The sequence below is a fragment of the Felis catus genome, chromosome A1 (genome assembly GCF_018350175.1).
Source record: "Felis catus isolate Fca126 chromosome A1, F.catus_Fca126_mat1.0, whole genome shotgun sequence".
Lineage (NCBI taxonomy): Eukaryota > Metazoa > Chordata > Mammalia > Carnivora > Felidae > Felis > Felis catus.
The window spans coordinates 230,414,160-230,437,875 of record NC_058368.1 but is presented as its reverse complement, the minus strand read 5'-3'; the positions used below and the strand labels follow the sequence as shown (position 1 = coordinate 230,437,875).

General features: G+C 45.0%; 1 protein-coding gene across 2 annotated transcripts in view; it reads right to left on the bottom strand.

Annotated features, from left to right (window-relative positions):
- The window catches only part of CTNND2 (catenin delta 2), a 938,925-nt gene that overhangs the window by 242,038 nt on the left and 673,171 nt on the right, over positions 1-23,716 (bottom strand). For both annotated transcript variants that reach the window (XM_045038764.1, XM_045038766.1), the window contains exon 10: positions 9,634-9,766. In XM_045038764.1, the coding sequence (XP_044894699.1) occupies positions 9,634-9,766 (133 nt within the window). The remainder of the gene's footprint in view (positions 1-9,633; positions 9,767-23,716) is intronic.

Sequence of the window (23,716 nt, the reverse complement as noted above, 5' to 3'; positions counted from 1 at the left end):
TCTGTCCCCCACTGCACTTCTGATGCCCATGCCTTCCTTCACCGCGTGCTGTCTCTTCTCTCCTGCCATAGTTGGCCTTCCTTGAAGGGACCTTAAACTAGAGGAAACACGGTCCTTGCTCCTTAGATCTGACTGAACCTCTGTGCTCTCTCCCGCCCTGTGCTCTGGTGGCACCAGATAAGTCACCAGCTTGGAAGCCAAGCTGACAGCCAGTCTGGAAATGAGACGTGAGTCTTCAGTTTTCACTGCCACCTACAAACTATGGGCTGTTCCCGTCCTATGTCCAGTCTTTTCCCAACATGCTTTGCTTCTCTTTCCCAGGTCTCTTGTTAAACTGAAAAAAAAAATTTATTAGTTTTCTTTATTTTTGAGAGGCAGAAAGACAGAGTGTGTGGGGGGGAGGGGCAGAGAGAGAGGGAGATACACACACAGAATCCGAAGCAGGCTCCAGGCTCTGAGCTGTCTGCACAGAGCCCAATGCGGGGCTCGAACCCACAAACCATGAGATCATGACCTGAGCCAAAGTGGGATGCTCAACTGACTGAGCCACCCAGGTACCCCTTTTGTTCAACTTCTTAATGGAAGAGGCCACCAAACCAGTTTTGTGTCTACTGCGGGAGTTTCCTGTCAAGAACTGGGCCCTCTTTGAACTGGATTCTGGTACAGATCGACTTACTTCCTAATGGGGGACCATCCCTGCTGCTGTGTCTATTCGGTGACCCCTGGGGCCAGCAGAAGGCACTTATCAGGTGAGTCACACAGAACTGTCACACTGATGTCTGATCCCTTGACACCGGGGAGGAGAGACCGTGGGCCAGAGAAGCCCTCGGTCTCCTCAGCACTTGGAAAAAAGTCACCAAGGCCAGGACAAACCTCTGGATGGGTGATGGGGGCTGTGACAGGCGCAAATTTAGGAGGAGTGAGAAGAGCTCAAAGGGGCAAGAGATGGAACCAGCAGGGCAGAGAGGCAGAAGCACAGGACGTGGACGGAAGGTATGTGGCAGGGACGGACAGAGGGCCACCGAGCCCCAGACATCCTGGCCGTTTCCTCAGGTCCTATTTGCCCTTAAGTATGGAAGGCCACTGCACCGCCACTATTTGGTGCCTCTGGATGCCTTTGTCTCTGCTTCTCCCCACATTTTCCAAAAGGCCGCGATTCTGACTCAGCGCCCCCAGCACGGGGGCACGGCCACCAGCTGGATGCAAACGTCTGTGCGATCGTATCTGTCCTTCTTAGCTGTAGTTCTGTCCCAGCCTGTTAGCAATACTGTCCACTTGCCATCTATGCCACTGAGGGTGACTCATGGGCCTTTCTGCTGGAAGCACTGGTCCAAAAACTCACGATTCCCCCTCTTCTATCCCTTGTCATGTGTGAAAGACCAAGCCTTCGTGAAAACGAAAAACATATATGTTGGGCTGTCTTCATTCATTCAGTCCCAGCTTCCGGGCGCAGCGGTGCTCGGCATGGGTCCTATACCGCCTCTCCTGTGTCCACAAGAGCTGAAATCCCCGGGAAGCCTGAACTTCTCCACGGTGCCAACTCCTCCCCACGACCCAGAGCCAATCTTTGTCTTCCGACCAGTGCGCCCAGCCCTTATCACACTCTGTACTCTCTCTTTCCGCCATGGTGGTATTTAAATGCAATGAGATCATGGATCACTCTGGCAACATGTCTTAGAGCTCCGTGTGTAGGGTCACTGTCTCTCCCTTTTTCTTTATGCAGACCCACCACCTGTCACTCAGCTGTTTCCTGCTGGCTGGCTGCGTGCATAGGACACTACTACCTTCCCAGTCACCCACTCCTCATGCTCCCCCTTCTGCCTCCGGGCCACTTCTCATACTGTTGTCCTGGAAGGTCATGGTCCGCCCCCTCCACCCCTCCCACTCACTGAGATTCTAAGTCTTTGTCCTCGACACTAGAGTCCTCTCAGAAGCTACCCAGACTTCTTTCAGATCTAGTAAGTCACTTTGTTTTTATCACACTTTCTTAACCACTTTGCGGTCACTCCAAGAGGCCACCTGAGGTTACCTTCCTCCTTTTTTGACTGCCTCTTACAAGCACACCCTTTTACATGGGCCGGGGCAATCCTACCCACCTCATTTATACACTCACCTTCTCCCGATCTTTCCTATCACCAGCTACCCTCTCCTGTGGCCATTTAATGGATTCCAAAAATCTCCAAGCATTCTTTCTTGAAATGCACTGCTTTCTCAACCACTCTGCCAAAAAGCAGGCCCCGGATTTCTCTTCGTGGATGGTAAGACCTTCAGCTTGCCAGACCTATGTAACGCAGCCCTGGACTGAGTTACCTCTCTGACCTCATCTTCGAGCCCTCTCTCTAGGTTCCAACCACACTTCTGGCTGCTCCTCATTATAAGTTGAATTGTGCCAGCCAAAAGATAGGTTAATCCTAACTAGTGTGACTTAGCGGGAAATAGGGTCTTTGCAGATGTAATCAAGTTGAGATGAGATCATCAGTGTGGGCCCTAATCTAATATGACTGCTACCCTTATAAGAGAGGGGAAGAAACACACAGATTCACATACAGAGAAGGCCCTGGGATGTCAAAGGCACAGATTGTAGGGATGTAGCTAGAAGCCGAGGAATTGCAAGGATTGAGGGCCACCACCAGAAGCTGGAAGAGGCAAGCGTTCTTCATTCTACCCAGAGTCTCAGAGGAAGCCTGGCCCTGCCGACACCTTGATCTTGGACTTCTGTTGTTTTAAGTCACCCTGTTTGTCCTACTTTGTTACAGCAGCCACAAGAAAGTACACAAAGAAGCACGCTCCTGTCTTGGGCTTATCTGGTTTCTGCATGGAACACTCCTGCTCAGAGAGCTGACTCCATGGTTCTCTCTCTCTTTCTCTCAGCCTTCGGGCACTGCTCCAGCACCGCTTCTCAGAGATGACCTTCCCGATCACCTTCTGTAAGATTGCAGTGATCCCTGCCTCCACATGCCCTCACCCCTGACCCTAGTTCCCATGCTGTGTTTTCTTCATGACACCATCTCACACGTCATAGATTTCCATCTTTGTTCACTCTTGCCTCCCAGTGGCGCACCTGACTCTAGTGTGTTCACTGCTGGGATGTCAGGGCCAAGAACAGAGCCTGGAACTTTACAGCTGATCGGGGAATGTCTGCCGAATGCACGTACTCCTGAGTTCCACCTCCACACAGTATCAGTGTGTGAAGCATTTGGACCCGTTTGTGTGTTGTTTTATGTTGCCACACAAAAATGGTTCTTTGATTCTAACTTCCTAAAGGCCCCGTGGTTGAATCCACTCGTTTCAACAGTGGCTTGGCATACAGCCACACACAACATGTGCTTTCCATTTCTTTAGTTGACAACAGTAGATTTCAAAATGTGAATGGTAAAAATACAAGTAAAGCAGAATATATAAACCATTCTGTCTCTAACACGAGGAGACTGGTTTTACATTTAACAGTTTGGAAGAGACTTCCTTAGTTTATATTTTCAACATATACTAACAATAACCCACATTCCTTAAGCACTTATGCTGGCTGGCGGTCTATGCGCCTCCTCGCTGCAGTGATGTGGATTCTCCGTGCCATTTGATGGTCTGGGAGTCTGATGCTCAGAGAGGTACAGAAACTTGCCCAAGATCCCAGAGTTAGAAAGCAGAAGAGTCAGGGTTCAAGGGCAGGCAGCGTGGCTCCAGAGCCTGTGTTTGTAACTCAGTGGTACACTCTCGACTCACATCGAGCAACTCATAGAAGCTCTTTCTTTAAAAATGCAGAACAATTTATGATGAAGAAGACAAGAAATGGCTCAAAGGTAATCAACTGAAAAGATGGATTGCACCTCCTCTCGAACTATATGAGGTAGAAAGAACCAGGATAAAATAGAAATGATGAAGGTCTTTAAGTGTAGTAGACAGGAACAAGTCAATTTTTTTTAACATATGGAATGTTCCAAATCACTCCAAATAAAATAAAAATTACGGGGGAGGGGGATGGTATGGGTATACACAGAAACCAATTTCTTTCTTTCTTTCTTTTTTTGAAACCAATTTCTATGTTATCATCACTCAAGAAAGACGGTGCCAATTTGGAAAAACAGATTAGTGTAAATGGTACAAACACATTGAAACTACATGGATATGTGTATGCGTGTGCACACACATGCATACACACACACACACAGACTCCAAAGGACTGATATCCCCAAATCCAAGCCGTCTTCCATTAATTCTAAGTGGGTATGGCTAAGGCTATATTCTTCTTGCAACTTCTAATTTAAAATTCAGTGTAATCACTTTAGGAAGCAGGCAGTTTTCTCTGACTCCACAGGCTGGGTTTTGTGTCACCATTGTGCTTAACACACGGTGCCATATTACCCGGTTTGTATGCTGTTTGTCTGGTAGGTTGTGGGTTCCTTAAAAATAGTATCTATATATTATTAATATTCAATTCCCCTACCAACCTAAAATAGGCTTTGGTAAACTTTTTTTTCCCCACTAGAACTGACAATGCCATTTCTTTAAAAACAACACCAAAAAATACTTGATTGGAGCCAGGATGCTAAGGCAACTTCCCAGAGGTGTGTTGGGAATTAGGAAAGTAAAATCAGCACTGTTTTCCTAGAGGAATCAGGCTTATTATCAAAATGTGTGTTTAATATGCAAGATCTTCAAATACTTGGGGTGCAGATTTGATAGCTGAAGCTAATTTCTCATATAAAAAGAGGTGACCAGGGGTGCCTGGGGGCTTAGTCAGTTAAGCATCTGACTTCAGTTCAGGTCATGATCTCACGATTTGTGGGTTCGAGCCCCATGTTGGGCTCTGTGCTGACAGCTCAGAGCCTGAAGCCTGCTTCATATTCTCTGTCTCTCTGTCCCTCTGTCTCTCTCTGCCCCTCCCCTGCTCACACTCTGTCTCTCTTTCTCAAAAATAACTAAACATTAAAAAAAATTTAAAAAAAAGAGGTGACCAGGTCAAAACCCTAAAAATCTTCATTAGCAGTGGTCAGTGGCCATTTCCATCACAAAGAAACGAACACGGTCAGTTAATAACAAAGTTCTACTAATACAGCTCCAGTTTTGTTTAAAAGGTATGTTGTTTGGGGCGCCTGGGTGGCGCAGTCGGTTAAGCGTCCGGCTTCAGCCAGGTCACGATCTCGCGGTCCATGAGTTCGAGCCCCGCGTCGGGCTCTGGGCTGATGGCTCGGAGCCTGGAGCCTGTTTCCGATTCTGTGTCTCCCTCTCTCTCTGCTCCTCCCCCGTTCATGCTCTGTCTCTCTCTGTCCCAAAAATAAAATAAAAACGTTGAAAAAAAAAATAAAAGGTATGTTGTTTAAAGGAATGGTCCCATGTTTAGAAGAAAATACATCTTAAAATTATTTTAACACTTAAATACTTATTAATTTTAAACTTCCACTAAATTTAATTCCTTAGTTCATCATAAATTAAAACAGCTAATGTTTTTTAATTTTAAGAAGAGTCCTTCTCACTTGAAACTGTGAAAATAGATTTTTTTTAATTTCTAGGAGACATATTATCTTGAATGCTGCCCTACAGCATATATATTATGCTCATTTTTGGTGCATGATTGTCCACGTGCCAGTACGGGGTGCCTACGTGTGCACCTACCTGTCCTAACGTGTGCATGGGCAGAAACAGGGGGACAAAGCAGGAGGGGCAACATAAACTCGAATCATTAGAATCCATGAGAGGCACCTAGTATTATCCCCGAGTCGATGGATAATCTTAATATTCTTAACTGGGGAGCGCCCAGAAAGAATGAAGAAAGTATTTATGAAAAATACTAAAAGATTATCACCCGGGTACCTCCTAAAAGATGCCAGTGATACACGCACATGAGCAAGTTTTCACGTCAAACAACTCCAGAGATTATGTACAGTTCAATTTACTGTGACAGTCCCAACAATCTAGGAGACAATGTACACCAGACACAGTTCAAATAGTACTGACACCCGTCGGTGCCACTGATACCCCTCCCCTGAAGCAGGAGGGCAGCGACGTATCAGATGTTCATCGGTCTGTGAAAACGAGCTGTGCAAACTCAGTGTGTTTGTGGCAACAGCCCAGACCCTATCTATTCTTACCCTTTTTCCTTCCCAGGTCTCTTTAGTTGTTCCTCAACCACTTCTGTTCTGATCTGAGGTCTTGTTTGTGGAGCACCCTCCTGTCTCATTTGTAACTGAACGCTCTAAGCTGGGTCCCCCACTGGCCCGCAGACTCCAGCTCGGTCCCTGGTGGTTGCCAACCGCCCTCCCCAGCTCCTTCCCCGGGGCGCCACCCCCTCCTGGGAGGCTGCCACCAATCCAGCAAATCCACCGGTCACCAGACCAGGAGGAAAAGTTAGAAACGGAGCTTTCATCTGCTGATTTATGGAAGCAAATTCTCAACTTTGTGCCTATAATATCCGGCATCATTTTGAACAGCACTGAGTTTCTTGGCTTCATTACACGAAAACTGTACCAAGCACTGGAATGAGGAATGAGAAAGGCATGATTTATGACCCTCCCCATATAGGAGATTTAATTCTGCCTTTTGCTCAATGGTCTATCCATTGTGTGAGCAAAGTCAATACTAATAATGAAATGCAGACTGAAGGGCTAAATCAATTCAATAAAATGCAATAGAAAGACTGGGGGACTGAGTACGTTGAAAAGGCGAGTGCCTGCAGGATTAGTATTTGAACAACAGGTAATTACAAAAATCAATACTTGTGTATGAGAACATGACAGGCAGCCATCCGTCACGAAGGGAGAACCATTACTATTGGCTTGGGCCCTGAGTTAGGATGAGGGAGCAAAACAGAACTGTGCAAAATCCCTTCCAGAGGTTCCGTGTGTGTGTGTGCGTGCGTGTGTGTGTACATATGTGTGCTCCCCACGTGAGTGAAGGAGCGAGACAGAGAAACTCAGATGGCTCACTTTGGGTTTTATTTAGGCACGTGCATTGTCCCTGTCCACCGTGGTGGCAGACTGTGCCCTCGGTCCTACACCACTCTTCCCTTCCTCCCCATCCCAGGCTCCCGGGGACCTGGCCAACGTTACCCTGAGGTCCTAGCCACATCTGGAATCTTTGGGGGTGCAGTGGAGCACTGACACCCACCAGATGAGCCCCTCCTCCGAGAGCCAGTTGCTGGAAGATCTCCAGGCAGTAAGAGGGGACACAGGCACCCACGGCAAATTAGGAAAATAAGCACACGTACACATGCAGACATATATATATATATATATATACGTACGATAAAATAACTTGTATTTTAAATAGAGTAAAATAACTTAAAATGAACATCGAAAAGATAAAATAAAGTAACTTGAATGTTCTAACTGTTCCTGGCCAAAAAAGAATATGAATGAATGAATATGTTACCACTAAGCGGCCAGCATACATTAAGTCACTTAGCCCCACAAAGACTCCACAGTACAGGTATCGGCGTCTCTATTTTAAGGGCTGAAGGACAATAGGCTTGTTCCAGGAGGCACAGCTGGTGAGCAAGGAAGCAGCACTGGGAGATGGATGTGTCTATTGGATGCCAACGCGTGTCCCGGTCCCCCCCCCCCCAACGCCCCCGACATCGTGCCACCTCGGATCCACCGCGGGGCCGAGAGGTACGTCTGATGGGGCCACACCCAAGTCTGTGGCCAGCTGCCAGCAGTCACTGCTGTTGAGAGGCTTTGGCCAGTCCAAGGAGCACGTAGACAGAGCCAGTGGGACCAGTGACTTCACACTTCCCCAGGCCATGCTGTCTGTACTGACCACACGACCCTTTATAATAAAGGTTCAGACTCCGCTTTTGGATGTCTGGCTTCTGACTGCTTTCAAGCCTCCCTCTCCTGCTCTGCCCACATCTGAGCAAGGTGATATGAAAGCTTGGATGCCTCCTCTTTCGGCATCAGCAGGAAGTTCAAATCACGCCAGCCCCTGTCCACACTTGAGAACCCTCACACTGGCTCCACCCTATAATCACCACAAAAACTCAAGCCAACCCCCTTTCCTACTCTCAAGACGTTTTCAGTCCCACTTAGGAGCCATGCCGACCATCCCAATAAGCCTCGTTAGGTGAGTCACCCAACTTTCCGTACCTTCCAGGTGTATCACAGGGCGTCATCAATCCTGAGATCGGAACCACACTCCTGCTTTTGGGGGCGTGCATCACAACACTCCTGATCCAACCTTATGTGAACAATGGAATAAAATGCTTCCCTGGCCTTTAAAGAAGCCCTCAAAGTGGTGACCTTGAAAAAAATGATGGGCTGTAATCCCCTAATCAGAAATCTGTCCTTCATTTTGAGTGACTCTTTGGTTTTCTATTAAAGGCATAGAAGGATTGAGAGAATTTCCATTGGGGACAGAACTCAAATTTAACTTTGCTTTATTTGTAGATCATTTTATATAATTTTAATAGTATTTTTGGCATTTTTAAACTTATCTTGGATGAACAATATTTTTCTTTATGTGACTGTTGACACCACTGTTGACATTTGGGACTGGATAACTCTTTGCTGTGGTTGCTGCCCGGTGCATGTGCATTTTAGGAAGTTCTGCAGCATCCCTAACCCTACCCATAACATGCTGATAGCGCCGCCACGGTCCTCTCCAATTGTGACAACCACAAGTGTCTCCAGATGTTGTCAACTATCTCTTGGGAGGCAAAAATCACACCTGGCTGCGAACCACTGCCCTTTATTCAATCCACAAAGACACGTGACCTTTCTGCTAAGTCCTCTAAGTCCCAGTGGAAGATAGAAAGAAATGATGAAAAGCCATCAGGCTATATCCATACTAATGCAAGCAAGCAAAATCTACAATAAATTGCAATTATCTCTCTAAATTTCTTGTTTCCACTCTGAAACCGATTTTGACTGATCCCCAGAACTGCTCCCATGCTAGGGAGAGGACTCTTTATAGCTTATCAAATTGTTTTAAAACATTTGATTACTCAGCAGCTTAATGCAAATACGTGTCCCTTGTCTAAAAAATCAGAGTGAGCTATGCCGACCACTGTGATTTTTCTAGAAATACCACGCAGCACAGTGTATATACAAAGTAGTCCAAGAACACCAAGCATGTTAACAATTGTTTACATAATGGGTGCAGACAATATATTCTTTCCTGGACCACATCCACCCGTGTTATATTCCCTAGTCATTCTGTAAATGGCTCAAAATCCTTGATTGTAACACAAAGCTTATCTATTGCCTAGAGTTCTCATCCTGTAAGTGAGTTTTCCAGAAAGGAGAGATGATATCACAGGTGACTGCAGTAATCTTGTAAGTTGAGGAGACAACGTACGATGCTTTTTATTTCTTGAAGATTTAGAGGCAGAGATAACTCCAGGGATGATATTGGGAAGAGGAAGGCAAATCACATGAAAAGTCCAGCGTTTGACCATTTTGCCTGTGTTAATACTAGAAGGTATATTTGGTCATCTGCTTCTCAGTATCCAAATATTAAAAAAGAAGACTATGCATACACACGCCAGTTAATCAGAAGGTGCCATTTCGGTCTTACATCTGGATCTAAATTTTGGAAACATAACTTTGCTTTTCCTATTCCTTTCCCCTTTCAACACTACTCTATAGACCTCGGTGCTGACGAGTCTACCACCAGTCGCTTAAGAATCCAAGTAGCGCTTACCTCGGCTTTAATTTTATTGTCTCCGAAACAGAGGTGCTGTAAGTAGGCTGCAGCATTAGACTGGACTGAAGGAAACTGGTGTTGTAACATCTGGATCACTTCCGGTAGCTCTGGGTCTCTCCATCCAAATTCTCTGAACAAGGAGAAGGCAGGAGAACATGAGAGAGAAATCCTACCACAGTGTTAACACGCGCTTAACCCATTTATGAAACGTACTTGAGTTTACGCGGAACTATTTCACAAATAGCCGGTCTGGTTTTCATACATGCACATTCACTTAAAAGAATCTGAAAAGACGTCCTTAAGTTGATGGCTTGGAGGTGTGTGTAGGTACACACGTACGTACGTATGCTGAACACACACACTCTATATATATAAAACCTTAAATGTATCAACTGAAGTTACATGCTTATGAAGATTGTGAAAAAAAATGACTTAAAGTGTCACATGATTTTATTAATATACACATTTTTAATTTGGGCTTAAATGGAGAATTTATAAGGTCACATTGGTTTTCTTTTTTTTTTAAATTTTTTTTAATGTTTATTTTATTTTTCAGACAGAGAGAGACAGAGTATGAACAGGGGAGGGGCAGAGAGAGGGAGACACAGAATCCGAAACAGGCTCCAGGCTCTGAGCAGTCAGCACAGAGCCCGACGCGGGGCTCAAACCCACGGACCGCAAGATCATGACCTGAGCCGAAGTCGGCCGCCCAACTGACTGAGCCACCCAGGCACCTCAAGGTCACATTGGTTTTCTAATATATTGTTTCAACAGTCTGATTCAAGGACAGCATTTAGCTAAATTATCAGACAAGAGAAAATATAACTGGATGGGGTCCAATCCAAAATCCAAAATGTTGTGATAGAACCTGATGCCTTCTTTATTATTTTCTATTATTACTGTTACTGTTATCATCATCTCTTCTTTAAACGATTCTCCAGAGGGAAAAGTGGAGGAACAAGAATTTATAAAAGGAAGTTCAAGAGTTGGGTTTATTCATACAATGTTAATATATATTTTTTCACTGTACATTTTTCTCCTCCAAGCTTCTTTTCACATCTGAGCTACTCCAAGAAGATGGTTGTTTATTTAATTTTAAGAAACATGCTCTGAGACATTTAAGTCCACCCTAAAACACAAGACTGACTGTACCATGCAAATGAATATTGTTTTATGAAGTCAATCGGCTCAACCAGCTAGGACATGGGGCTAACAGGGCCAATTGTATGGATTCTATTCCTGTAGCAGGGAACCCATTTTTAACAGAGAAGTAAAAAAGCAACCTCTGAGACCGCAGATAAAAAGGTGACCCCACGTGCCACAAAAGGGTACTATTTATCCAAAGGATAGGGGGAAAGACAAACGAGATAGCTTGGCAATAACCACTCTACTCCCAGAGAAACAGCTCAAGAGCATCCATCCTGTTGATGCTGGGTCAGTGCTGTCGTTGGAGAAGAGGAGTCACAAAAAAATGGGGCAGAGAAGGAACAGACAAAGGTTAAAAGCGTCCTCGTAGATTGTAACCTGTTCTCTTTATCTTTCCTTTATCACAACCCATAGAGGCTGTCAAGCAAACCTTGAAAACGTGTTAGCACTCCCTTCACGGCTCTGAAGACAATCGTCAATGGGATTCCTTTTGAATTAGCTTAGTTTTTCTTGGCAAGATCAAGCATTTGATTTAATGTGCATCAAGTAGTTAATAAATTGACATAAAATTTTAGGTAGCCACACATGTTTTCAAAAGGACAGATAGTACAGTAATACATCTGCTACAAACTACCCATAAGTGATTGCTGGTAACAGACAAATTATTACATTTTTTTTTTTTGGCTATGTGATCAAAGTAGAAATTACAGATTAAGAACACAGGAAGCTTGTGTTACTTTAAGTTTAATGTCCTTCTCTCGAATGATTCTAAACCACTTCTGCAACATCGAGCTAGCACCCACAGCCCCTCTGCTCAGAATAGCAGCCAAGTAAAATTGTGTTCTTTGTTCAAATGAAATAAAAATCTACAGAATACCCTATACATTAAGATTGGCAGTGTCCTATAGGTACTGGATGGCTAAGATGAATTCGGGTGAGCCTGTGCTATTGGAAAGTGATTAGTAAAGAATTCATTTGAGCCTATTTTATTAACCGGATGCTAACCGCTCTATATGGCATATATCAGTAACATCTTTGGAACAAGATCTCTAGGGTAACAGTCTGAGGGACCCTCTGCACACATGCACACACACGGGTTCGTTTGTGTGGATGCATGTATATACACAGGCACATGTACACACACACAGCCCAAACTCAGAGCAGATGCACTTTCTAAGGAATCATGAGCCTAGGGGGGAAAAGGCTCTTCAGCTTCCCCTGAAAACTCTGGAATCCCAGACATCCCCTCTGCCCCACTACTCTTTTCCCAGACCTGATTCTCACCTTTCACCCCGCTGACCAAGCCAGTCACCTCCCACGCACCCTTCTTCCTACCTAAGGCATCGAACTGGGCACAAACACAAAACTAATCGGGCCGCTTCCCTGCTTAAAGCCCTTCAGTGGTTCCCGCTGTCTTCGGGATAAAGACCAGGATATTCCCATGGCTCGTGAGGCCTTTGCTTGGCTTGCCATCTCCCGACTTGCCAGCCTTGCGTCCCGCTGCCTCCCTGGGCTCCCTGCACTGGCAGACATCTGGACGGTGCTCTCGCCCACCTCTGTTCTGGAACGGCTCTGGCCCAGCGGTTTCTCACTCAAACTCAGGACCCCGGGCTCCCTGTGATTCCCTCAGGGAGGCCTTCATTGAGTCCATCCATGCAACGCCTAGCGGTAGTGCCTCCATTTTGTTGTGGACCGCCTCCCATCGCTGCCTCCGTCTCCACACTGTGGTAAGTTCTCTGAGGCCAGGACCGCAGCCCTTTCGGTCATGTTTGCTCCCTAGAGCATACAATATCCCCGGTACATGATGAACGTTACATAAATGTGCTTTGGGAGAGTGAAGGCAGTATCTGGGCAGGGAGTGTTTCCTCAGTTCTAATGACATCTTTTCTCTGGCCAATTGGTCATTCTGGAATGCTCCCCCCTCCCCTGACACACCTAGACAGACACACACACACACACATACACACTCTCTCTCTCTCTCTCTCTCTCTCTCTCCATACTGCCAAACTGTGCAGTCTTTACCATGCATCAGTAATTCTGTCACCGAAACCTTCCAGTGGCTTCCCACTGCACCAAGGACAACAGCCACCTCCCACACAGAGGACTCCTCCCTGTTCCTGAGCTTCCTGCACCAAGTTTCCTGAATTGCTTCCTTCCTATTGAAAACACTTCTGCTGTTCCCATCTCAAGATCCTGGTACTCTGGGGGAGGCTCCTCCCTCAGGTCTCTGCATGGTGCTCTCTTGTCTTGACCAGGTCTTAGTTCGCATGTCTCGGAGGGCAGCTCCTAGAAGCTTCCAGGCAAACAAGCCTGACCCTTCATATCATCTTACTACCGCCATATTTCATCCACCACACTTATAACTGGCTGAAATTCCCCTCCATCGTTTTTGTTACGATGATTCATCACTCCGCCCTTTCTCTGCTGTAAGCTTCACGGGGACAAGGGTTTTTCCCACAGCATGAGGAAATTTCCTCAGCTGCCGTGCTCCAATCCTCCTCTGGTGCAATGACAACATGTGAAAGTGGGGTCCCTGGGGGGGGGACTCTGGGACAGAGTGAAAGGGGGCGAGGGAGATCACAAAGCCGGGTAAGACTTACGACAACGGTAAATTAGTGTTCAAAATGACTTGATGTTTCTTAGCCTAAACCAGCTTTCCAGGAATCATGCTGGAGTGGATTGTGCGTCCGAGCAGTTCGCTTCCGGTTTATTCTAACTGGCATTCCCCAGCCTTAGCCACAGCAGCAGGTGCTGTCTAAGAGGATACTACTAGTGTTTTCAAATGCCTTCCTCAATTTCACAAGAGTGATGCTAAAGGTGTACCCCCTCAACAATAAGTTGGGGGGGGAACGATTTACATCCAAGTCTCTTTTTCCAGAATGGTTTTGTTTCGCTTAAATTAGATCGCTCGGATTTTTTGTTGTCCATGGAGACAGACTCCAGAGAAAGAACTGGAGGCCCAGAGGAAGTAAAATGTCCATCTCATTTGGACCAGAATTTGGCATATGATATGGTCTTGCACAAGGGTCTTAATCCTCAAGGACAAGGAGTGGCTCACAAGACAAAGATGTTCTGGAAAAGACACATACCAATAAAGGGTCAGCACAGGGAGAGGTTCGGGGCTGCGGAGGGGTTGGTGCATTTGGAAAAGGTACATTCTCAGACTAGCTGGGGAATGGCTAAGAAACAGGCTGTGTGGAGGAAGCCTGCCCGGGAGGCCGGATAGTAGAGGCAGGGCTAGAAAGCAAGTTTGGGATGAGATCACGAAGGGCCTTTCACACAAATGCAAAAATGCTGTTTCTGGTCTGCAGTGACTATTGTGGAGAAGAAATCTAAGAACATTCAGATTTGTTTAGGTTTACAGAACAGCCAGAAAAATAACCTTAAGAAACAACATGAGCGCACTAGAAGTCAGTTGCCATGGTTCCCTGTTCAGACGCCTTAACTCTTTAATCCTTAAGTAGCCTTCTGTGGTTTATTTTCATTTTACAGAGGAGGAAATTTGACTTACAGATGGTACCAACTTAAGTGGTGGAGCCAGAATAAAACTCGGCTGTCTGCTTTCAAATAGATAAATTTAACCACGTAACTGTGTTGGCTGCTGTAATCGCTGCCTTGCAATAACGTCTAGAAGAAGGATTCTTTCTTTAGACAATGTCTCAAAAATAAATATGTTTAGGGGCGACTGGGTGGTTCAGTCAGTTAAGCGTCCAGCTTTAGCTCAGGTCATGATCTTGCCGTTCCCGAGTTCAAGCCCCGCGTCGGGCTCTGTGCTGACAGCTCAAAGCCTGGAGCCCAGATTCTGTGTCTCCCTCTCTCTCTGCCCCTCCCCCACTTGTGCTCGGTCTTTCTTCTCTCTCTCAAGTAAATAAACATTTAAAAAAATTAAAAAAAATATGTATAAAACACTGTCCACAGCAGACTTTTGGCAACGACCGAAGACATTTTTGGTTGTCACAACTGGAAGATGTTCCTGGCATCCAGTGGGGAGAGGCCAGGAATGCGGGTCAACATCCTACAGTGCACAAGAAAAAATTCTCCATCCCCGAACTGTCATTGGAGCCAGGGCTGAGAAACTCTGGTCCAAACATGAAGTGTATCTGATCACTTGTGTTGAGCAAGCATGTTTTGAAGTCTTTTGCTCCTGGGTTATTTTAGTAGAATGGACACACAGGCTTTGGCACGAGAGTGGCTAGGAAAGCCTTCCAAACTTGAACATCCGGCTTTCTCTCTTCAAGTCCCTCACTGTTTGCTGGGCTTGGTTTCCATGGATCTAATGTGGCAAATAATACCACCTACTTCATGGGATATCTTTTGAAATGACACATGAGATAATGAACGTGAAAGTGGTTGGCAAGGTATTAGGAGCAATAGATAGATATATACGAGCGATTGTTACCCTAAGACTGCTCTAAAGGACGTATGTATATATTTACAATATTTATATAATGCCATTTAATTTTTTAAAAATAACCTGTTACTGATGGGTTTATTGACATTAGAGCTGATACTGACACGAAAGAACATAAGTGTAAAGAGAGACACTGCTTTAGCTTATACTAAAAATTCTGCCTGAAAATGTGCCACTTTGAAATGATTTGTTTTGCCCCCTACCCCCTCCAGAGGCAGAGTGCCATGGTGGGCAAAAGTTCTTTGGATGCAGTCAGAGTTGGTTCGAATCCTGCTCCACCCACCATGAACACTTTCTGCAGCCTTGGGCTCCTTCTGTCTGCGTCTGGTTTCCTGCTGAATTTCCACTGGCTGGCGTGCTCTTTGCTTTGAGTCCATCTTTCATAATGAGATAATAATTCCTACCTGGGAGTATTGGTGGGATGATCAGAAATCATATATACGAACCCCTTGGAGCAGTATCTGGCACGCAGTGTGGACCCTTGAGACACGCCAGCTGTCGTATGTAACTAGACGACGGAGTAAAGACTCAGAAATAAGAACCATCTACAGTTTTCTACCGGAGCGAACTCATAACTCTCATTTGTTACTGGGCTTCATTTTAGAAATGTTAATGGAACTGGAGAATATGCAAATGTAACCTTTTCTCCATTAAAACTTGTCACATAGACCAACAATATTGTGACAAAATTCTCACTCTTATATGGACTATCTGAGTTGCTAAAATTATAAGCGCTCAGCTCAGAGCTAAATAGCAAAACAGTTTGAAATCCGTTACTATGTTATGCTGGCACAGAAACCGGAGAGTTGATGTGCCGTCACGAGATTTTATCACGTTTACTTCTGCGTTGTAACGGGCCTCAGGGCCAGAGTCTCTGGGAACTCAAAATTTGATTTTCAGCAAAGCTTTGTGTCAGAGACACCTTGCTTACTTTGATTCTTTATGTTGGAGGGACACTGCCCACTTTGCAGCCTCAGTGGTTTCCGGTGGGGCAGGGCTAAATGGACATTACTTAAAAACGTGAAAATCGGGGCACCTGGGTGGCTCAGTCGGTTAAGCGTCCGACTTCAGCCAGGTCACAATCTCGCGGTCCGTGAGTTCCAGCCCCGCGTCGGGCTCTGGGCTGATGGCTCGGAGCCTGGAGCCTGCTTCCGATTCTGTGTCTCCCTCTCTCTCTGCCCCTCCCCCGTTCATGCTCTGTCTCTCTCTGTCTCAAAAATAAATAAAACGTTAAAAAAATAAAAAAAAACGTGAAAATCTCCACCTCTTTAAACTTCTGAACTATAACCAGAAGTTGTATTTTTTAATGTTTACTTATTTTGAGAGACAGAGAGACCGAATGCAAGCAGGTGAGGGGCAGAGAGAGAGGGAGACACAGAATCGGAAGCAGGCTCCAGGCTCCGAGCTGTCAGCACAGAGCTTGACGCGGGGATTGAACCCACGAACAGTGAGAACAGAGCCGAAGGTGGCCGCTTAACCGACTGAGCCACCCAGGCACCCCCTAACTAAAGGTTTTAAAGAGCTCATCGGCTTTAACTTTGGCATCTAGAGCCATGAGGTGAGCTGTTTTGTTTCTGATGTGGTCTTGTTAATAAGGTTGGCGGTGCAGACGTGGTGGTCATAAGAACGTTAGATAGGTGGATATTTTTATGACGAAACAGAAGTATTTTAATTCTTGTTGACGAACGAGATCTTATCCAATGAGAAACATATGGAAGCATTCGTGTCTTGGTCCTCATTCCTGGATATTTTGTAGCCCAAACCAGAAGCTGCCCTACATGGCTTATCACATTTAGAAAACAAATCTTTGCTTTCAGAGAAACAGCAGCATTGGAATTATGACTGTCTAGAAAACAAGTTCAACTGTTTTCATTTGTAGAAAGAAATGGCTCTCTCCAAGCTTTACATTTTGGGAAAATGTAATTACCCAAACTGCATCAGTAGCATTAACTCACTGACCCATGATTTCTTGACCTGTCTTCTGATGGAGCAGCCACTGTGCTCCTTGTAGATGTGTTCAGCTCACAGGGACTCAATGCTGTCAAGGACCACCAGCCAGCTCTTCCCTCCTGGGGACGATCCTCATCTTATCTTAAATCTGCATTATTAACTACACCCTCTCTTTTCACAAAATACTGAGGCAACTCGCACAGACAGATCATCTATGACGATACGATAAATGAAACATCAAGTACAAAAAAGAGGGGGGTTTCAAATGTTATGAGCGTAAGGTCGACGTACTTGCTTGTTTCAAATTGGACCCTTTCCTTACAAGTAGCCCTGCCCTCAGCAGAGAAACTAATTAGGGTAGAAAATGAGTCATTCCTGTTAGTTAAATGAAAGCACAGAATCCCACCACTTCCTGCACTGGGAAAGCAGGAAGGAAGAATCTGGAACTCTCTATACTTGTCCCAAGATCCATGGCTGGTCTCTAGTTAGGATCCCTCTGGTGGGCTGAATAATGTCCCCAAAGGTATCCCTCCAACCTGTAAATGTTACCTTATTTGACAAAATGTACTTTGTACATAAGAAGAAGGAGACATACCACTGAAATAAGATGCTATATTGTTGTCTTTGAAAATGAAGGAAGGGGCCATGAGCCAAGAAATGTAAGGAATGCAGCTCTAGAAGCTGGAACAGACAAGTACAAGGATTTTCTCCTAAAACTTCTGGGGGCAGCATGGCCGTACTGACACGTCGATGATAGCCCAGTGAACCTGACTGCAGACTTCTGGCCTTCAGAATTAAAGGAGAGTAAATCTGTGTTATTGAAAGTCATCCACTTTGTGTCCATTTGTTATAACAGCCACAGGAAACAAATGCACATATGGCCTTTTTAAGCTGACAAAAGACCATCCCGCTGGCGAGACTCCGAGGAGGTGGAGGGAGCTGCTTGGACTATCCTAAGAGTCACCACCTCCAACTCATGCCTCTGAGAATCCACCCTGTGATCGCTGGTCATGAGGTTGACTCCTCTAGCGATTTACTCTGACTTACCAACCGGCTTGTTTGTCTATTTGAAACACCCGCCTCTCTAACCTGCGGCCTTCGCCTCTCACTGCATCCCTGCAGGCCGCCTGACTTCCTGCTTTGGCAGATTCAGCTATAAACCACTCAGTCCCCCAGCCAGTGTTCACGGAGTGACCACTGTGCCTCTAGCCACTGGAAATTCAGTACTGAACGCAGCAAAAGTTCCTGTTGCAGGGAGCAGCTTCCTAACGGTGGTTGGCAATTCGTTATCAAGAGAGCAAAATGCATAATTTGTCAGTGTGAAGCGTGTGCTGGGTTGAATGGTGTCCCCTCAAAAATTCATGTCCACTTAGGACCTCAGAACATAACCTTATTTGAAATATGGTCTTTACATGATATAATTAAGGACCAAGATGAGATCCTCATCTTCCTGGACGAGGACAGGCCCTAAATCCTATGGCCGTGTCCTCATAAGACACACAAAAGGACACAGAGAGACACAGGGAGGAGAAAGCGCTGTGCAGACAGAGGCAGAGGTTGGAGTGATGTGGCTACAAGCCAGGGGATGCCAAGGATGGCCGGCAACTACCAGAGGCAGGGAGAGAGGCATGGACGGTTTCTCCTTTAGAGCTTCTGGAAGGAACCCACTCTGCTGACACCTTCACTTGACTTCCGATCTCCTGAACTGTTAGAGAATAAATTCCTGTTGTTTTAAGCCACCTCGTTTGTTGTATTTTGTTACAGCAGCCACAGGAAACGAATACAGGTGTAATGGGAAAATAAAACAGACATAGGCAACACGAGTGTGTGTGTGTGTGTGTGCATGCACACAGACGTGCGGTACAGGGGTTGTTATTGTAAACTCTGTGGCTATGGAAGACCTCCCGGAGAAGGTGACCCTGGAGCATAGACCTAAAGGTGGTGCATGGTGGAAGGAATGTTCCTGAAAGGGAGAACAGCGCTAAGACCCTGAAGAGGAATGTGCTTAATTAGCACATCAGGCAAGAGGGGAGAAGGCCAGTAAGGGAAGTGGCGTGGGTCCTGGGGCCATGTGGAGAGCGGCAGTAAGGCCCTAGATCACACAGGATTCTTCAGTCCTGGCAGGTGTCTGGCTTCTGCTCTGAGAGAGACCAGAGGCACTGGCATGTTGTGGTCCGATTCGCGTTTTTGGAGAATCGCTTTGACAGTGGTTACATGGATGTATACATCTGTCAACACTCAGAAACTGCAGCCTAAAACAGTGCATTTATTGTATATAAATCATACTTTGATGGAGCTGTGTTTACGAAAGGTCCCTCTGGATGCAGGGCTGAGACCCTCTAGGGTGCGGATGGAGCAGGAGAGAGTTTAGTGGCTCCTGTGGGGGACCCTGGCGAGGCTGCTGGTGCTGGGCAGTGGGGGGGTGGGGATACACGCTGGGGACAGGGCCAGGTGCACACAGAGTGTGAAGGCAAGAGCCGGCCCTTCTCCCCTCCTCTGCTCACGTGAACTGGTGACTCCTGTGGCCTCATCCGTCACGCCCTGCCCGGGGACCACAGGGCGAACTGGCCAGGCTAGGACCCACTTCCAGGGACTGGCATCTATTATTCCAGAACAAGGAGGGACACTTTCGACTAGCAAGTTTTCTACTGGCTGCTGAAGCAGAGAACCGGAAACAGCAAAATCGTGAGAAAACTGCTCATTTCCCAACTATTACAGGTGCTGGGTGCCTTAAGTAAATCTTAGCCAAGCAAAGGGCTTTTTCTTGGAGTCCAGCTTATTGGGAATCGAGGCGGGGGGTGGGGGTGGGGGGATAACGTAAAATGATTGGCAAGAGTTCATGCTGCTATTTACCATTTTTAATCTCATGTATTTTAAGTACCAGTGAATTTCTGCTTCTACCAAGGGCTTAAATATCCTAAAAGTCCATTAGACTGCAAATAATATTATCAATTATATGGTAATACCTATTCAGTCTCAATAAAATGTAGAATACTCGCTTTTATCTATTAATACAACTAGACATTTTCAATAAAATAGGTTCCACAAGGAAAACTCAACTTCATACACATAGGCGTTTAGTTGCCCTGGAAATTCTAACAGGCTGTCTTTGGTGGTAATAGCCCAAGGGAACAAAGGACAAATAGTACCCATAAACGCTTCCGTGTAAGCCATAATGACTTTATGGAAAATGTTTATATTCTATGACTATGTACCCATTTTAAAATTAACAGTCCGTGATGCTTCCTAGAAAAATCTGGACCTGTGCACCTCCAGTGGGAACAGAAGGAAGGATCTGACACCCAAGACCCATGAGAGGAGGGCATGATTGTAGGATGTTAGAGCAATAGTTTTTACTCTGTCAGTATCGGCAGAGATCAGGGTTCTGCCTCACATTTATTTATTTATTTAAAAAAAATTTTTAGTATTTATTTTTTTTGAGACAGAGAGAGACAGAGCATGAACGGGGGAGGGTCAGAGAGAGAGGGAGTCACAGAATCTAAAACAGACTCCAGGCTCTGAGCTTTCAGCACAGAGCCCGACACGAGGCTCGAACCCACGGACTGTGAGATCATGACCTGAGCCGAAGTCCGACCCTTAATTGACTGAGCCACCCAGGTGCCCCCTGCCTCCCGTTTAGATTAGGTATTTGAGAAAAAGCCACAAAGGTCTTGCTCACCCTCAGAAAGTTTTACTATATGCGTATTAAAGGAAACTTAATATTAAATACTATTAAAAATGGCCTAGCAATATACTGTGTGTAAATTATAGAATGGAGAGTGCTTTCTTATAAACTAAATAACGATATCATCTGACAGTTCTCTGTGAAAAGAATCTTTAAAAAAGAGCTTTTAATGATTCTGTTTCTGAAAACTTCCGAACCTCTCCGAAAACCAAAATGACACGGGTAAATGCATTCTAGAAGAACCCATCTCCAAAGATTGCGTGCTGGTCTCCATGTTTCTGGAAGCAAGAACCTGTCCCACGGCACCTGTCACGTTCTCTTTAGAATGTAAGTTGTGAGTACAGGCTCGAGGGTTGATTGCTACGCAGAGTCCACGGTGGGCATCTAGTGATATCCACTGTTGACCTTGGTCCTGGGAATGTTGCTAGCATGTTTCGCACATACGATTCCATGTCTGTCACCTCATTTTAGTTCTTCAAAGAATGACAACTCAATGTATTTCAGATAACACTGAACAGAGAGACTCCCTTTAAGGAAAATCTTACAGAATCGAAACGCAATTTAGTCTAGAAGAGGCACCAAGTGAGAAAGATGTTTGAAGGCATTCTTTAAAATGAGTAACAAATCCTCTGAAAATAGCACCCACGCATGGTCTCCTTCCAGGAGTGTTTGAGAGGCCTTTTTATGAACCAGGAGAAGTTCTAGGTCCTGCAGATACGCATATTGAGTCCTGACCTCAAACCACTTATACTTTAGCAGAGAAGACAACTATAAATAAGCAATGACTGTACGCTGAAGAAAAGATATTAAAGAAATGCCACACCTGCATTTAAAGACATCTGGTTGCCTCTTTCCTTTTCAGTAATGCTGGATTCAAATCCATCCAAAGGATGGCAGAAATAATTACTGTTAACATTATGAAATAATTATACCATCGTGAAAAATCGTAATAGCGACTTAGTATTTCCAGAATTTGTATATATGCATTTTGATGGCTTTTCTTCATATTTTAGGATGGGAGGGCACTTCAGCTAGCATTTCCCATGTTTATTGTGTAGACTGAGAAACCCAGGTCAGATTGTTTAGTGACCTGACCAAGGTCACAGGTAAGTTAGTGCATGGAACCTGGTGGTCAATTGTTAAGGTTCAAAGCTTATTCAAAGTTACATTCGGCCAAGATATCTCCTCCCTAAGTCTGTTCTGCAATGCACACACACTCTAGTTCCAAACCTTGGTTTGTGCCTCTGAACTGTAGTAGGCAATAATGTTGGAGAAGAATTACCTAATTGAAAAAGCATGTTGTGTAAGAAGTAAAAAAAAACACTTATTCTAACTGTGTTAGGGATTAATTTCCTGATAAGCATGGGGTCATGTGCTATAAGAAGGTGGTATTCAGGGAGGGTAAACTTTTTTTAATTAAAGATATTATTTTTTAAGCAATCTACATGCAAATGTGGGGCTCAGACTCACAGTCCCAAGATCAAGAGTCACATGATCTACAAACTGAGCCAGCCAGGTGCCCCTGGAAGGGTAAACTTTAAAAAGCATGTTGCTAGACATGTCAATGTAATCCAGCCAAGCCTATCAGGATCGCATCTGTGGTTGCCTCTTATTGGCTCTAACAAAAGAAGCCCCACCTCAGGATTGCAGGGTAGTTCAATAAGATGGTGTTAAAGCAGACTTACAGCATCTGGGCTTGTGTTAGGGGCTTTGGAGGCAGGGTCTGGTTCTGGATTGGCTGCTGCCGGGATGTAACTCGGTATCTTAAAGATTCTTAAAGATCTAGAAGGAGGGAAGACTACAGCAAGGCTCAAACTGTGATTGGTAAAGAAAGAGCAGTCATCAAATCAGCTTGGACAGGTGGCTGTTTCCATCAGTTTTGTGATTTGTCAGTTTTCAGACATGACTACGGAGGGGTCTTGATTTTGTCTTGATCCATCATCGTCAGGGTGGCCTTGCGTGATGCTGATGGTCTGTGAAACTGCTTATGGTCAAAAGAACACCAGGCTCTCCTCTTGTCTTTCTTGACCCCCGGGGCTGATCCAGGGGATACCAGAAAGGGAAGGGTAGGTGCCAGAGATCAATGTTCCATTCTGTGTCTGGAGAAGTGGCTCGCTGGGGGGTTGAAGTGGTGTTGTTAAGCTCTGTCAACATGATATCAGAACCACGAATGAGAAGGGAAGGGAAGGGAAGGGAAGGGAAGGGAAGGGAAGGGAAGGGAAGAGAAGAGAAGAGAAGAGAAGAGAAGAGAAGAGAAGAGAAGAGAAGATGCTTTGTCCCCATGAAGCCACATTCTATCTACCTCTTTGTTTTTTTGTATACTTGGCTGGTTATTTTAAAATCTCAGCGACAGCCAATCTGACCCTCGAATATAAGTACTGATGAATGACTTTGGGGTTTACATCTTCCTGCATTTTTCTGCTGTTATTCTGACTGAAACGCATCAGGAATGGGAGGAAAGCTTTTGGGTGTTGTTGCTCTTTAGCTGCTAGAAAAGGAAAAAAACAAACAAGCAAAGAACTATAAACAGTTGTTAGTGCCTGCATCAGAAAACAACCCAAACACACCCAGCTAGGTTTGTTTCCATTTGCCCTTAAAGGAAGTATAAAGAAGCTATGAATACTTGAGCCAAGCCTTAATACTAGAAAAAGAGAACTACAGTGTCCAAGTGGCCATTCACAATTATTTCTCATTACTAGACATTAAATGCAAAAGAATTCCAGGTGAAGACATTTTCTTTTATCCTACTTCACATTACTTGTTGGTCTGGATTTTTCTAAATATAAAATGTGGAAGATACATATGTGTGTATATATATAATATATATATTATTGATATATATCATATCATTATATATTATAATTATACAATAATATATATTATATATA